The sequence below is a fragment of the Phyllobates terribilis genome, unplaced genomic scaffold (assembly GCF_046119375.1).
Source record: "Phyllobates terribilis strain yellow unplaced genomic scaffold, ASM4611937v1 Scaffold_11__3_contigs__length_659146591, whole genome shotgun sequence".
NCBI classification, from domain to species: domain Eukaryota; kingdom Metazoa; phylum Chordata; class Amphibia; order Anura; family Dendrobatidae; genus Phyllobates; species Phyllobates terribilis.
Genome location: NW_027362771.1, coordinates 135,439,092 through 135,456,983, shown reverse-complemented (window position 1 = coordinate 135,456,983; position 17,892 = coordinate 135,439,092). Strand labels below are relative to the sequence as shown.

At 36.1% G+C, this 17,892-nt stretch overlaps 1 protein-coding gene across 1 annotated transcript in view; it reads right to left on the bottom strand.

Annotated features, from left to right (window-relative positions):
• LRRIQ1 (leucine rich repeats and IQ motif containing 1) overlaps window positions 1-17,892 on the bottom strand; it is a 195,885-nt gene that overhangs the window by 56,040 nt on the left and 121,953 nt on the right. Inside the window, exons 20-22 of the mRNA XM_073651622.1 lie at window positions 16,614-16,709; window positions 16,444-16,532; window positions 13,009-13,110 (exon numbers count right to left, since the gene is read on the bottom strand). Of these exons, the coding sequence (XP_073507723.1) occupies window positions 13,009-13,110; window positions 16,444-16,532; window positions 16,614-16,709 (287 nt within the window). The remainder of the gene's footprint in view (window positions 1-13,008; window positions 13,111-16,443; window positions 16,533-16,613; window positions 16,710-17,892) is intronic.

The following is a 17,892-nucleotide window of genomic DNA, read 5'->3' as shown; positions in this document are numbered from 1 at the left end:
AGGGAGTGAATAGTTATGCACACTGAAATTTTCAGTTACTTTGTCCTATTATGTCCTAATATTCACAGTTGTAGGCATGTTCTTTACATAAACAGATGCAAACCCTCAAAAAACAGTGATAAACAAGGGTATGAATACTTTTGCAAGCCACTGTAGATACTGCAATATGTCACCAACTTGTTCAATCCATGCCTAGATTTGGCGTTGTCCTGAAAAATCATGGAGGGCATACACAATACAAGATGTAGTAGTTTTGATGTGAGATATATTCATTTTTGCATCAACTAATTTGAGTAAAACTGAACATTTTGTAATGAAAGTTATATTATTAACCTCTCTTTCATGTTATGGGTTAAAAAATGTTCCATGCAACTCAGTCTTGTCAAAATGTTGGAAATTTTTCATATATTCAGTGAGATATTGAATAAATCTTACTTTTCAAAGGGGGTGTTCTCATTTATCTTGAGCACTGTACATATACATGGCTGCTGTCAGGTGCACATGTAAGGAATTAGTTGACATCCGCCTGTGACTCATCTCTATGTACAGCAGATACTCAACTGAAACTGTCAATCTGATCACAGAAATTTAATCCTTTAGATGCCACAGCATCCATGTGGTCAGACCAAAGCATTAGTGTACTTTATGAGCGATCAAGTGATCACATATTCAAGTTCCCTAGGGGAGTAGAAAATTGTAGAAGAAAAAAAAAACCTCAAGTACTCAAACATTTAAAACTGCCCTCTTTTCCCAATCAATCTGGTAAATAAAAATGTTAGGCTATTTGGTATCCGTGCATTTGTAAAGTTCTGTACTTTTAAATTTGACATTACTTATCCTACACCATAAAGATAACTACAGATCTCCCAGCAGAAAAACATGCCCACTCCATCAAAATATTGTGACACAAACCAAAATGGAATTATTTATTTATTTATTTTTATGTAGTAAAAGATAAACTCCACAAATAGTTTTTTATTCTGTTTTCCCATATTTTAGAAGTAAATCAATGGTGCCATGTCAAACTACAACTCGCAGTTAATAAACAAATAAGTAAACACGGTGATATGGGCTTCATTTTCTAGCAATTATTTATTGTCAAGTTTTATCTAAAGCCGACAAAACTAAACAAATGTTGTTTGACATGATTTATTATAATTACCGTAATATCTTTAGATTAATTTAGAAACTAATGGCAGCCATAGAGGACATGGCTGCTTATAACTGTAAAATTCTTACTTGGGTTGTACATAAAATATATAAATGACAATGTAAACATTACTACATTTGAACATGCACTCTACTAGCTCTAAAGTATAAATAGTTATTAAAGAACAAATTACTTTAAAAATATTTATCTAATTCTATTCAATGATTTCTAACACTAACCACGATTGATATTTCTTATCCAAATAAGATATGCTTCCCACACACATCCTTGTGCTTGCTGACTTATCCTACTTTCAATGCATTAACTTAATAAAATGATTTTTCACATCAGCCTCACATATCTTGATATACAGTGGGTACGGAAAGTATTCAGACCCCTTTAAATTTTTCACTCTTTGTTTCATTGCAGCCATTTGGTAAATTCTAAAAAGTTCGTTTTTTTCTCATTAATGTACACTCTGCACCCTATCTTGACTGAAAAAAAACAGAAATGTAGAAATTTTTGCAAATTTATTAAAAAAGAAAAACTGAAATATCACATGGTCATAAGTATTCAGACCGTTTGCTCAGACACTCATATTTAAGTCACATGCTGTCCATTTCCTTGTGATCCTCCTTGAGATGGTTCTACTCCTTCATTGGAGTCCAGCTGTGTTTAATTAAACTGATAGGATTTGATTTGGAAAGGCACACACCTGTCTATATAAGACCTCACAGCTCACAGTGCAAGTCAGACCAAATGAGAATCAAAAGGAACTGCCCAAGGAGCTCAGAGACAGAATTGTGACAAGGGACAGATCTGGCCAAGATTACAAAATAATTTCTGCATTACTCAAGGTTCCTAAGAGCAAAGTGGCCTCCATAATCCTTAAATGGAAAAAGTTTGGGACCACCAGAAGTCTTCCTAGACCTGGCCATCCAGCCAAACTGAGCAATTGTGGGAGAAGAGCCTTGGTGAGAGCGGTAAAGAAGAATCCCAAGATCACTGTGGCTGAGCTCCAGAGATGTAGTAAGGGAGATGGGAGAAAGTTCTACAAAGTCAACTATCACTACAGCCCTCCACCAGTCGGGCCTTTATGGCAGAGTGGCCCGACGGAAGCCTCTCCTCAGTGCAAGACATATGAAAGCCCGCATAGTTCAAAAGGGTGCTTCTACTCAATACTGAGCAAAGGGTCTGAATACTTATGACCATGTAATATTTCAGTTTTTCTTTTTAATAAATTTGCAAAAATTTCTACATTTGTTTTTTTTTTTCAGTCAAGATGGGGTGCAGAGTGTACTTTAATGAGAAACAAAATTAACTTTTTAGAATTTACCAAATTGTTGCAATGAAACAGAGTGAAAAATTTAAAGGGGTCTGAATACTTTCCGTACCCACTATACATTATTATAAGTAAATAATCAATGTCCTTCACTTCACCTGTCAGAGATATTATTATTATAGTTGATCAGAAATCATGAAGCCCTATAGCACAAATCCCAATATGCCCATCCTCAAAAAAAATCAGCAGAGTATCTCTCAACTTTTAAAGACAGAGAGAGGGTGTGTTCTGAAGCTCCACACTGTAAGCAAGATGTAATGACATCTTCGCGCCCGCCAGAGTGAATGATGGACCAGGGTGCAAACTTCTCCTTTTTCCATCATTGTATTCAACTATATTTTCACCCAAGATGAAGATACCATTGAAAGTGGGATGCCAAACAAGTGGGAGAATGAGGGAGCAGCACCAGGCACCTCCAAACTCACATGCCCCAATAGTGGCCGCATGGTCTGCTGCTATTAACAGTACACCACTGATCAGTGTACTCTTTGAATGCAATGTACTGATCAAAGATTGATCAGTTCCATTATATTTTTTTATAAGTAATATTTTTTAATAAGTAATTGCCCTGTATTAGAGGTGCAGAATTGGATAAATTTTTGCTGTAGGAGACCACATTGTAAGGTTGGATTTACACATCCAAATATATATGATCCACTGGTCTGCTGTCCCAAACTAACTGCCCCATAAACATACATGAGGTAGTTATTTTGGTTGAGGAGACCCGTCATTGGGCTGGTTGGTAGTCCGAGCACGGACTGCATATTATGGGTATGTAAATGCAGCCTTAGTTTCAACTTGAATAGCAGCAATAAAGCTTAAGAATCAGGCTACATGGCTCTACAGTCTCTTTGGTCTAAGCATTTGTCTCTGGAAATTCAGCATCCAGATATTAAAGGGAATCTGTCAGTAGGTTTTAGCTATGTAATCTGAGAGTAGAATGATGTAGGGACAGAAACCCTGATTCCAGTGATGTGTCACTTCCTAAGCTGTGTTTTGCGGTTTCAATAAAATCAGTGTTTTATTTTATCAGCAAGAGATTATCACTTAAGGACTAGGTGTCTCCTGGTCCAACCATGCCCACACCACTGATTAGCAGCTTTCTGTCAATATACAGTACATTGTACACAGAAAGCTGCCAATCAGTGATATTAACGGAGTTACACGCGGCTCATCATTCTGAGCTCTGCTACTTCTGCAGCAGAGAAAAGTGTGACCATCACAACTGCTGCACCCATTAAACTAGGTGATACATCACTGGAATCAGGGTCTTTCTCCCTTCATCCTGCTGCTGTCAGGTTACATAGCAAAAACCTTCTGTCAGATTCCCCTTAATGGGGTTTTCCACTTTCAGTAAAGTAGACCCCGAACAATCTAAAACAACAAGCGGGTACTCATCCTCCCAGAGTCCAACACTTGCTATAGTCTCAGTGTTTGGCTGCAGCGATGAAGTCACATCAACAATGTGCATCACTGCTGTAGCCAATTACTAAGCTCAACAGCTTGTGCCGCCTACCTACCAGTATTGCTTCTGGCGGTGGTGCTATTATTTTGCACAGCATCACACAATGGTTGATAAATTAGGACACCACTGAGCATTCATCAATCAAATCAATATAGTGAAAAGTAAATTATTACTTCAATGAACACTCCGCTAAGTCTAAAAGTGATTGGCTGACATTGTGATATCAGGGTTAATTATGACTCCGACATTGACACCCAATTTGGTGAGGCTGCTAGCAAATATTTTATTTGCCAGGATTGCTTGCACAGATTTGTAGTGACTATGCAACCAAGGAAAGATAATATTTAAGCAGTTCTTGTCTCAGCATTAAGCAAGTTAGCTTGGCGGTTGACCAGACATTTCCGATTAAAAGTAATAGCACTTAAAGTTGACAGGACAGTTCTATCAAGGCAAATACATGACAAATTGACTAGGAAAAGTGTTATTCTAGGACATGTCTACTAGGTCCTTCAGTACAACACATTGTTTAACTTGGCCACCATGGCATTTTGCTCTATTCAACTAAATTAGTTAAGAAAATCCTCTCGCATTACTAAAAAATAACTTTTATAATTAAAGGAGAAAAATTCATATTATAATCTTGAATGCGGAAATGTTCATTTTATTAGATCATTTTGGTTATACACATTTACAAGAACATACTGTATAAAGTATATAGTTTTAGAAAACTAACAAATAGCAGCAAAATAGTCTTTGGAGATGTTGAGATCTTTTAATTTTTGGAATAAATTCTAATGATCCCAGATGGACACATCAAGGCTTCTAGATAAAGCGGAGTTAAAAAAAAGAGTTTTTATGTAAGTAAAGCTAATTTCTTGTGTAATTTCAAACATAACAATGTAAAGACATAGTTGCCAACCGTGCCGGATTTCCTGGGACACCTAAATCAAAAGGACACAGGGGTTACATAAATCGCACCCAAACATGAGAATTCTGGAGCAGAACAGGGACAACTATACACTCTTTTCTGTGCATCATCTCCTTTGTATATGCTTATTAACCCCTTTACCACCTTGGGATTTTCCGCTTTTTGCTCTTCTTATTTCAGAGCCATAACTTTTTTTATTTTTTCACCAATATAGCCATAAGAGGGCTTATTTTTTTGCGAGACAAGTTGCACTTTTAAATGACAACATTGACTCAACCATATTGTGTACTCGAAAAAATTCCAAGTGCGGTGAAATTGCAAAAAAAAGTGCTATTCCACAACTATTTTTTTTTTACCATGTTCATTAAATGCTGAAACTGACCTGCCATTATTATTCACCATTTCATTACGAGTTCGTAGATACCAAAACATGTATAGGTTTGTTTTTATTTAAGAGGTGAAAAAAAAATCCAAAGTTTGTAAAGAAAAAAAAAAAAGGCCCCATTTTCCGAGACCCGTAACGTCTCCATTTTTCGATATCTGGGGCCAGATGTGCACTTATTTATTGCGAGCCAACTTTTTTATAGATACCATTTTGGGATAGATACGATGTTTTGATCGCCCCTTATTGCATTTTATTGCAATGTTGCAGCAACCAAAATAAACGTAATTCAGGCATTTTGATTTTTTTCTCGTTACGCCGTTTACCGATCGGATAAATTATTTTTATACTATGATAGATTGGGCATTGCTGAACTAAATATGTGTATTTTTGATTTTTTTATGGTTTTATTTTGAATGGGGCAAAATGGAGGTGATTTGAACTTTTATTTATGTTTTTAATATTTTTTAAAACATTTTTTTTTTTGCACTTTTTTACTTGCTGCAATAGTCTCATTAGGAAACTTGAAGCTGCGTTCTTCTGATCGCTTGTGCTACACATAGCAGGGCTGCATGTAGCAGAAATGCTCATCTGCTATGAACGATGAACACAGGGCGGCGCTCTTAGCATTCTGCAATGACAAGCACGATAGTCTCCTGCAAACCCCCGGTTGTGATGTCAAGCCATCGGCGCCCCGCGATCATGTGAAAGGGGTGCCAATGGGCGTGGTTTGTGACACACTTCCAGGGCGCTGAGATTGACAGCAGCATTTAACATGCGATTCCACCCACGGTTGTTAGGGGCACATGACAGCTGATCAGATCAGTTGTCATGTGCCTGAAAAGATGTGGGCTCAGGCGCTGAGGTGACCTATGAAGTAACTATACGTCATAAGTCATAAAGGGGTTAGTAATTTCCATTTTAACCCCTTAATGGCTCAGGGCATATTAGTAAGCCCTAGGCCATCACCCCCGGTTCAGCACGGGCTCCGGCGGTGAGCCCGCACTGAACCGGGCACATGTCACCGATGGGTGGGGATGACAACCCTGGGTCTGCAGCAGACCCCAGTGGTTGTCATGTACTGCTCGCTATGAGCGCCACCTAGTGGTCAGCGCTCATAGCACAGGAGCATTTCTGCTACATAAAGGTGATCTGTTCATCACCTCTATGTAGCAGAGGCGATCAGACAGTTGCTGCTTCTAGTCTCCTATGGAGACTATAGAAGCATGCAATACGTTTTTAAAAAATGTTTTTAAAAATATAAAAAATTTTTAAAAAATATAAAAAATTTAAATCACCCCCCTTTTACCCCATTCAAAATCAAATAATAAAAAATAAACCCCACATACACATATTTGGTACCGCCGCGTTCAGAATCGCCCGATCTATCAATATAAAAAAAGAATTAATCCGATCGGTAAACGGTATAACGAGAAAAAAATTCCAAACACCAGAATTACGTTTTTTTGGTCGCCACAACATTTCAATAAAATGCAATAACGGGCGATCAAAACTTTGTATCTACCCCAAAATGGTATAAATAAAAACTTCAGCCCGGAGCACAAAAAATAAGCCCTGACCCGGCCCCAGATTCTGAAAAATGGAGACGCTACGGGTCTCGGAAAATGGCACCATTTTATTTATTTTTTTTTTTAGGAAACTTTGGAATTTTTTTTCACCACCTAAATAAAAAATAACCTATACATTTTTGGTGTCTAAGAACTCGTAATGACCTGGAGAATAATAATGGCAGTTTTAGCATCCAGTGAACGTGAAAAGAAAAAAAACAAAAAAACCGTGGAATTGCATTTTTTTTGCAATTTCACCGCACATGGAATTTTTTACCCGTTTTCCAGTACACGATATGGTAAAACTAGTAATAGCGTTTAAAACTACAACTCGTCCTGCAAAAAATAAGCCCTCACATGGCCATATTGCCCAAAAAATAAAAACGCTATGGCTCTGGGAACAAGGGGAGCAAAAAATGAAAATGCAAAAAACGAAAAATCCCAAGGTCACGAAGGGGTTAATTATTAATACATGAAAGTAAGAAACGTTGCAATATATCTTATCAGAAAAATCTACTTCTTTCTCTGCTAGGACTGATCTTTGGACTCTCAAAATTCTCAATAAAATCTGTCTTTAATCTGTCTCTAAAGGTGCTATTGACATGAAACTCTCACCAGATGTCAGTAACAACCCATCCAATCCACACAGGCAAAGAATCAAACCATAGATGTCCATAAATTACAATATGTGTAATAATAAGAGATCAAAACAGGGAATATGTATTGAACACATGAAGAAAGAGATGCAAAAAAACATGGAAAGTCATGACACCAACTGAAGTCTATCAGTAATTAGGAAGCAATCCTACCACTTCGTGAAAAATAATATCAGCTGGTTCAACTGATAGCCTATAAAAAGGTTTCTCATGATGGGTAAAACCAGTGAGCTGTCTCAAAACATTCGCAACCTTATTGTTGCAAAATATACTGATGGCATTGGTTACAGAAGAATTTCTAAAATACTGAAGGTTCCAGTGAGCACCGCTGAGGCCATAATTAAGACCACCTGTGGAGATCTACATAAAGACCTGGAATCAGCAGGTACAATTGTTTCTAAGAAAACTATAAGTAATGCACTTAACCTCCATGGCCTGTATGCATGCTCACCACGCAAGACTTCTTTGCTGAACAAAAATCATGTTCAAGCGCGTTTAAAGCTTGATCAACATTTAGAAAAGCCTGTCAAATACTGGGAGAATATAGTCTGGTAAGATGAGACCAAAATTGAACTATTTGGATGCCATAATACACCATATTTGGAGGCCAAAAGGCACTGCATATCGGCCTAAAAACACCATACCAACAGTAAAGTTTGGAGGTGGGACATCATGATATGGGACAGTATTTCAGAATACGGCACTGGCAAACTTCATATGATTAAAGGAAGGATGAATCTGCTGCCCTCTACCAGGATGAGGGTGGACATTTCAGCAAGACAATGATGCAAAACACACAGCCAAGGAAACGCTCAATTGGTTTCAAAGAAAGAAAATAAAGCTGCTAGAGTGGCCCAGCCAATCACCTGACCCAAATCCAATAGAAAATGTATGCAATTTATAGAAGGAGCCTACGGAGTCTTCAGAATTTGAAGAGTGTTTGTGTCGAAGAATTTGACAAAATCACACTTGAGCAATGCATGCGACTAGTTTCTCCATAGTTTCTCCATACAGGAGGAGTCTTGAAGCACACTGAAAATTTCTGTTGATTTTTTAAAGGGCAAAAACTTATGGGTCTTTAACATGTAAATATTGTTACATCACACAAATGTGCCCAATCACTGTCCAGTATAAAAATATTCAGCAATTGCACGATCAGTGAGAATTCGCGTAGTACATCAAATCTTACATGTCTGCTTAAAAATTATCATTCGTCTGTGGTATATCCCCTAATGAACAGGGGAGTGCTAGTCATTACCAGAAGAGGAAAAACAAACTAAATCTCAAAGGGAATGAAAATAAACTTTTGATTGTTATATATAAATCCATGTCTTTCGAATGTTAAAGGGGTTCTCCATGTAAAGTAAAAAGATTGCCCAGGGGGCTGGATGTTTAAAAATAACAAACTCATTAATTCTCACCTACCAGCACCCACCTAGATCAAATGCAGGCCACCCTGTTATTTGTGCCGGCACAGGAAGTGGAGAGTTCATCATTCAACCCCCACAAAACAGCTGTGAACTGTCATTGGCTGCAGTGGTCATGTGACCTTAAACAGCGCTTCATCAGGAAAACATCTGCTGATAGGCTGCTCAAGTCGCCTGACCGCTGCAGCTGATCACAGGCCACAGCAGTCATGTAGCTGGTTAAACAATGAGTACTCCACTTCCTATTTCAATTCAGACCACCGACCAGCCTGAGTGCAATCCAATTTGGTGGTGGTAGCGGAGTATGAATGAGTTTGTGATTTTTTATACATCCAGTCACTAGGCAAGCTTAGATTTCATTTTGCCAGAGCAACCCCTTTAAGATGAACTATATAGAGCAATGGTGGCGAACCTATGGCATGCATGCCAGAGGGGGAACGCAGAGCCCTCCCGGTGGGCAAGCGCGTCATCTCCTCAGCAGTAGCGCTGCCGCCACTCTCCTCTACATGCACGCCCTCTCCTCAGCCTGTGCTCCATCCCCCTCATCACTAGCGCCGCCGCAACTCTCCTCTGCACTCGTGCCGTTCCATCAGACTGCGTGCGCGACGAGGAGGGAGTGGGGATGGCGTGTGGGCTGAGAAGACGGCGCTAGTGCCGAGAAGATGGCGCGTGTGCCCACAGGTAGGACTGTGATATATGAAGAGACCAGAGCAGCGGGGGAACAGGCAGAGGTGAGTATTTTTTTTTTTTAATGTGGGGCCATTATACTGTATGGAGTTTGGGCACTCGGTCTCTAAAAGGTTCGCCATCACTGATATAGAGGATCGCCACTTATTTTTACGAATCTATCTTTGTGTATTAAAGGGAACCTTTGTAGTAGTAAACATCACAATATATGATCTAAAAAAAAAACAAAAAAGAATGAAAGCAGCATTGCAAAGATGATTGTGAAGGTGGTTTATTCACTCAAAAAGCTATACAGATATATGCGACATTTCAGCTCCTCCCTAGAGCCATTTTCAAACCTGTCATTGCACATATTGGGATCGAGTCGACCTTGCACCCACTCATGGGGGATCCTTCCTGCAGCTTTCCTACTGTTATTGCCTATATATGAAGTAGTGTGCAAATATCTATTACAATTATTAGCCATATAGTTAATGAACAGATTTGCTCCGTGCTACCACAATGGTACCCCCAGACGTTAAGCCTGTTTTTCCAAAAGGGCCTTTCCGAGATGACCTATAAAGACTATTAGAAACTTATATAGGATTTCACATTTCCTGGTGTTCTGGCCTGACTGTCTGTGTTCACTTTGATTTTCCCTTTCGTGAGGGCTTTATGTCTGTATTGCTTTCCTAACCCTGACATTGAAGAGTAATGGAATTATGTCTTTTTTACCATAGGCTTTCCTGCCACCCGTCATCTGTATTCAATGAATAATTGTTATTGTTTTGGCCCTTTGGAGCCTCATTGCTCTTAGGTGTAAATGATATTGGTCTTAGCTTCAGCTCTTCAGCTGTCAATTACAGGATCTCTTGTTCTTTTCTTTTTTTTTTAAACTCTTTCGCTGTCATATATTTACATAGCAATATTGCATTATTAGATTTTTCTATGTATAGTTGTAAGTGATAAGAATTTATGCTAGATGATATGCAGCACGAATTATAATAAACAAATCAATATAATATCAAAGGCAACAACACATTTATACAGAAATGATATGGAGGTTGTGTTTTATAGAATATGTAATATCAATAGCATTTGGGATTTTTTTTTCACCACCTGAAACTTTTTGTTACAATTTTTGCGAATCCAATTTTAGAATACAATAATTATAAATAAAGCAAAAAAGTCTCATTATGATATTTTTTTTCCATATGCTTCCATATGGACCATGCAATATAGCAGCTTTATTGAGAAATGCCGTACATATTTTATGATATGTATATGCAGTCATCTATTCTCTATACCTCCTAACGTACCATTCTTTAAGCTGTTATTTAATAGCCATCCTAACAGACACTGGGTGATGCCACCAAATCTCATGTTCTGACAGTACTCACTACAGAGTGCTAGTATGTATTCTAAAGTGCACATCCATTGCCCTGCACTTAACAGGGGAGGATGAAAGAAAGCCCCCCTTGATGGGGTTTAGCTGGTCAAGCAAGTGAATATTTGCTTGTGGCTTTAAAAAGAAAACAAATGGCAGACTCTTGTGCACAGTGGCTACAAGGTGCCAAACGGCGGCTACGCACTACGGAGTTGTCAGCTCTCGATGTGTCTCTGCACGGTATCTCAGTACAGCATTGAACTACGCAGGTATTATACCCTAGAAAAAAAATCCTCTTTGTAATATGGAATCTAATGGAACGTGACATGTATAGGAAACAGAAAAAAAATCTGTATACAAAATCGGCGAAAAAGAGAGGTATAGTAAGGTCCCACAGATTTGTAAGGTGTCGTATTATGGCTCCATACACCTTGGAACGTACTGCCAGAATAAGCAACGTATACCAGTGGCAGGGATTTTTTAATTATTACCCAGTGTTTGAGTAACATCTACAAAATGTGCTAACTATGGAGATCAAGCACCCCAGTCATATTAGGTTACTCACACAGGGGCCCATTTACAGCAATCTTTTTATTATTTTAATAGGTTCCGTATTTTATTTATCCTAACAGGTTCTGTATTTTATCTGAACTTTGTTGTCTTGTTTTCGTTTTAGACATTTTTCCATGTTTAATAACAATAATTCATATTATTATTAATAATAATAATAATAATGTTAAACACATTTATGCTTCTTTATTTGCAGCTCTTCAAAATAGTCAACTTAAAAAGACTTTTACATTTTACACTTTACCTATTTGTCTATTTGCTAAAAAATGCAAATGAGCAAAATGGGCTGAAAAGTCATTGAATCATATATTGTATGTACTGTGTAGCACAACTTAGTCAGCAATTCCTCTATGAAATGTATTAAACTTTACATATTATTTACTGCCCTTTTTTGAGACATATCTGTGGAATGTAAACTATTGTCAACAGATTTTCCATGACAGTTAGCAGAAAGCTGGTACTGGTGTTGATATTTGCTTGGTTAAATAATGGTTTATTTGGCGTACCCAGCTGAAATTAAGTAGACATGTTTTAAGCACATTACGGAGAACAATGAGATCAAATAGTTAGCCAGCAAACCTCAATTTTATGAGGAACATCTTGCTGGAAGGGGCCGGTGTCAGGGTCAAACTGAGCATGCAGATGACCTCTTACTTGCATACAGCGTACTCCCTAAATACAAACCCTACAGTGCTAATACTCTTCACATTCTTGCAGATCTGGGACTCTAGATTAATGGTCAGATAATTACAGAAGATAAATAAGACAAATAACTTCATTTAGTCAGCCAATTCATGCACTGTAATATACGTCAGAAAAAGAATGCTTCACATACATACAGTGAAACATATTATTTATTTCTATCTATCAATACCATATTTTCAATGATGTCATGTGATGTATATATATATATATATATATATATATATATATATATATATCACACATACACACAGCCCTGTTTGATCTACATTATTTATACATTATATATTACACACACGCATTATATATATATATATATATGTAGATACACACACATACATATGAATTTGAGTGTATATGTATATATATATATATATATATATATATATATACATACATACACAAACATGAATATATATATATGTATAGATATATTTATGTTTCTATGTGTATATATATTCATATATATTTGTAACTATGTGTGTGTATATACTTATATATATAAAAATATGTGCGTGTATGTATACATTTATATATACGCATAAATTGGCTGGCTGAATTCAATTATTTTCCTAATTCATCTTCTGTAATTATCTAGCAATTAATCTAGAGTCACAAACCTGCAACAATGTGAAGATATATATATATATATATATATATACACATATACACACACACACATACACATCTATCTATTTATCTATCTATCTTATGTTTTTTAATACAAATTGGCAAGGAGATAAGAAATAAAGCTTAGGTACTAACCTCGAAAGTACTCTATTTTTGTTGGCTGCGCCTTCTTTGGTGGCATTACAGGGGCATGTTTATTTTCATTATTTTTGAACAACGCCAGGCGCACAGCTGGGTCTAGATGAAAAGGTACATGTTAAAATTAAAAGGGTATGATTTGTTTTGCTCTTGCAAAGGTTAACTTACTCTTTCTAGGTCTAAAAGGCAACAAGGCTTCATGCAGTTTCAGAACAAAACATGGTGTATTCTAAAAAGAAATCCTCTTTGAGATTAAAAAAATAAAATAAAAATCAGGCTTACATTCTATTACAAATTACATCATATATTATAGTTAAATTATACCAATCTTAAGTTTCAAAAACAAAAATAGAAGTAATAAAAATATATTAAGAAGCGCTCACATTTTCACTTACTCAAAGAATGAAACAACATTTTCTGCTTTATTTTCATGATAAATAAAAAAAGGTAATGGACAAATACAGATATTAGGAATGCTAATAGTTGCTTTGGCACAACTAATGAACTTTACACATAGGAAATAAAGTTTTACTCAACATATCTATTTGACAATGCTGAACAGAAACATAGATCTTCATCTCTAATCAAGAATCGACTACATAGATGAAAATTTCTTGGACATAGAGGATTCTGAAACCTTGAATCAATTTTTCTAATACAGTTTCATCTTCAAAGCATGTCTGTGCTATGATGCTTCTCATTTGTTAGGGAAGAGCCTAATTTCTTAAAGACTCCATTTGAAAACCACTGGAATTTAAAGACGAGACTAGATGTAATATACATAGTATATCCTTCTATCAAAGTGCTCGGCAGTGTAGCAATCATTTTCTGATGGGAAATAAGCACAGCAAAAAGGAAAAAAAATAAATAGTCACTATACTTTGTGATAGAAAGCTGTAATCACTAATGTGCATATCCTAAAAGAAACGTAATTAAACAGATAAAAACAGCATAACTCGACATGTAATAATCTCTGATACTGCTATCTAATCTGCAGGAAAAAATAATGAACCTCAGCATTAATGACACTTAAATGTTTTGCACACATCATTGATTTTTTTATACCAATTAAGATATGTCAGCAATAAAGTATCTAAAAAACTGTCCAAAAGGCAAACATAAGAATTTGAAAAAATGAGAAGATTCTGGCTTAAATAAAAATAAATAAATTATATATACCAGATAGAATAAAAAAAATCAGATGCTTCTAAAATGATGCCCAGAGCTTCAGCTGTAAACCCCTACTTTATGACATTTCAGTTGCAATGACTAAGTTGTCTGCAACCTACACTTCACCGCTAAATAGTGTAAAAAAATAAAATAAAAATAATATACATATATACACATACATATATAAATATATGTATATATAAACATAATATAAATATATTTATGTGTGTGTATATATATATATATATATATATATATATATATATATATATATATGCGGGAGGATCAACCATTGCGTGGTGCCCAAATGAATGTGTGTATCTGGATGGACAAGTTGAGTATATTTGGTTTGCTAGTCATCTGCAGGACAACTCATAGCCATTGTTGTATTTTTTTTGCCTTTCATTGCAGAAACTCAATAGAAAGGATTTCTATTAGCATCATAGAAATCTAATTCTTTTTAACGTCACTGTTGTAGCTATTTGTGGAAGAGAAAATGAAATATCATTATTTGAGGCTGAAAAGGTGACGGAACCATGGAGCTCAAGTGAGGTCATTTGTAAACTCTGATGTATTCCATGTGTCTTCAGAAATATTAAATACATCTTGACAGACCAAAGGCGAATATAATCATGATTTTATGCCCATTTTCCACTTTACGATATTTTCCTCCAGGATAAGTAAATCTTGGTGGCTACAAATTAGATAAAGTTCTTGGGAATGTGATGGCACATCCTTGCATAGTTTTATGCTGATATCAATATATTTCTGAGAAATAAATTATATAAATTAAGAAGTAATTTAGGCTTATTTACCCCTTGATCACTACTACAAATTATTTGAACCTATCACGTCAACAGCCTATCAAAGGCGAACAGAAGCTATCATCAAAAAACAACCTATTGTTTGCATTAGGTTTTTGTGTTAAATGAATTTTTTAAATATTTTTGGCAATGTTTTTTCCCATATCACAATCTGTATTTAAAAAAAACCAAACAGAAATATTGCAATTTTTATAATGGCCACTGGGGCTTTTTTTAGACTCATACTTCCTGTTGTTGCAAGAAACAACACATGTATATAGCCCCAATGAGCAGACGCCGACTTTATGTTTAATATTGAGATATCTAATGAGTATCTGCATGTTTTTTGTGCTAAATGTACTTATTAAGCATTTTTTGACAATTTTTTCCCCATATCACAATCTGTATTATAAAAAAAATAAAGAAATCTTGCAATTCTCATATTGGCCACTGGGCAATTTTTAGATTCACACATCCTGTTTCAGGAAACAACATGTGCATAGTCACAATGAACAGACTATGACTCTATCTTTTGTACTGAAGCACCTAATGAGCATGATCAAGAAACATTGTGAAGGGAGGGGGAGCAGGGTCAGCTGTGACATCACCTATTGAAATTGGTGGACTCTATTATCACCGGTTCATAGAGATGTCATTGTTATTGTGCCTCTGCTGATAAGGACGCTGTTGAAAAGTGTTCCTGAAAAGTCAGGAAGTAGGAGTCTAAAAAAGTCCATGTGGCTACTATGAAAGTTGCAAGATTACTTATTTTGTTTTTCCTTTTTTCATGAAAATTGTGATATGAAAAAAAAACAGAAAAAAAAAAAAACATTGGCAGATTTTTTGATTAGAAATACATGTCACACAAAAACCTGATTTAAATAATAAGGTCAGTTTCTGATGATAGCTCGCATTAAACATTACAAAAAAAATACTTAAAATTTCTACAAGGGTGAAAATACAAAACATTGCAATGCTAGTAACGATTGATCAGTCCTTTAAGGCAACATTGCAATGCCAGTAACAGGATCAGACCTTTAAGGCACTCCACATTCTATAGATTCGATTTGTGACATTTTTACAAAACTGTACTCTAATCCCATCACTCCATTTAGTTATAACAAAATGGGATGAAATCTAATGGAAAAGCATGTTTTATATTGCCGGGTGGTTCAATAAGATCATGCCATTATGCTTTGAAAAGTTTTAGGGTTCTCTGGAAGAACATGATGTGCTTTAGAGAAACGAGAGCATAAAACATTTCTTGTTACAAATTTACAAGATGAAGTCGGCACCGGTACCAAGATCACATTAAAAATCCTGCAACCAAACAAATCACAACCTGTAAGCATCACTCATATGTATTTACTTACACCAATGGCTTATGTATATATGTCGGCATGGTATGCTGATTAGAATCCAAATCGGTCATGAAAATCTGTGGTCCCCAATTACTTACCCAACATTTTTTTGTGTTTTGCTTGTTTAGACTTCATTTTCTGGGCTCTTTTCAGCATCAGTTGTGCTGTAGATGCCTCTTTAAACCCCCTACAAGAAAAGAGATTTACATACATATAAGTTGAGCCTCATGACACATCAAGTTACAGTAAAAGGAAGTATTTTACATACCACTCCTGGGAAATTTTTTCCTCTTTCTCCGATTTGAAGGAAACATCAGTATTGGACTTTATGCTATACACATGTGATAGATTTTGTTTCTCCGACCTGACATTAGATGAAATTGTAGGCCAAATCAGTTAAAATTGTGATGTACTAAGGCTTTGTAGTCTAAAGCTGCCCCGGCTAACTGTTTATGCATTCCAAAATCTAAAATAAAATCTACGTGAAACACTGGTGGAAAGCTTCATCGTGAAAGGTTCTAAAAGTCTGTTACATTCTCAAGTGTTTACATTTCAATTACTTAAAGAACATTTCAAAAATTACCGTCAGCACACAAATCCTGACCTGCACAGTAAAAACATCCATATCTAGACACATAGACAAGTTCTCTCACTAAATACAAACACTGGATGAACTAACGAGCAGTCTACAATTATAATTATTTTAACAGGGTACATGGATAACACAATGATGGTATATAATATGTCATTGCAAAGATAAGTTACCTGTAGGGTAGTAGCACACTTTAAAATAAACACTCCCCCTTAAATACCATTTTTAAATTAAATAGGTAAATTGCACATTTGTAAAAAAAATTTGGTTTGTGTTGCCATTTTCTGATTTTTTTTTCAGACTTTTTTATTGCGTCCGATGGTACAACATTTTGATTGCATGTTTTGCGGGAATTGATGAGACTAAATCTGACGTTATGTTTTTTTTCCCTGTTTTAATGTTCATTGTATGGATCATTTCTATATTTTATTAGTTGTCCTAGAGTAGGGATTCGTAAAAAAAATACAAATGATTACACACTTACGTTAGTTTCCACCGTTACAGTGCTCTATGCCATTACTGCACTTAGGTTTTCCTGGGCTGTGGAGTCGGTAAGCCAAACCTCTGACTCAGACTCCTCAATTTCCTTGACACTGACTCCAACTCTGACCCCACAACTCTGACTCCGACTCCCTCATACACGGCTCATGTTTAAGTGATAAATTTACTGCAGCACAGATTCATCTCAGCTAAAAGTCTAGACCCTTAGATCAGGAATAGGACAGACATTTATAGGACATTTCATAACTTTCCCAAATTCTTATGAAAAAATATTTCCCACAAACTGTATTTAACTACTGTACCCAATTTATTATATAATTTAGGAGTCAGAATTGGTCCACTTCATACGACTCCACCAAAATGGGCTCCGACTCAGACTCCACAGCCCCGATGTTTTCCAGTTCATCGATCACTTGACCGCTGCAGTCAATTACTGTACTCAGTGATGGTATTG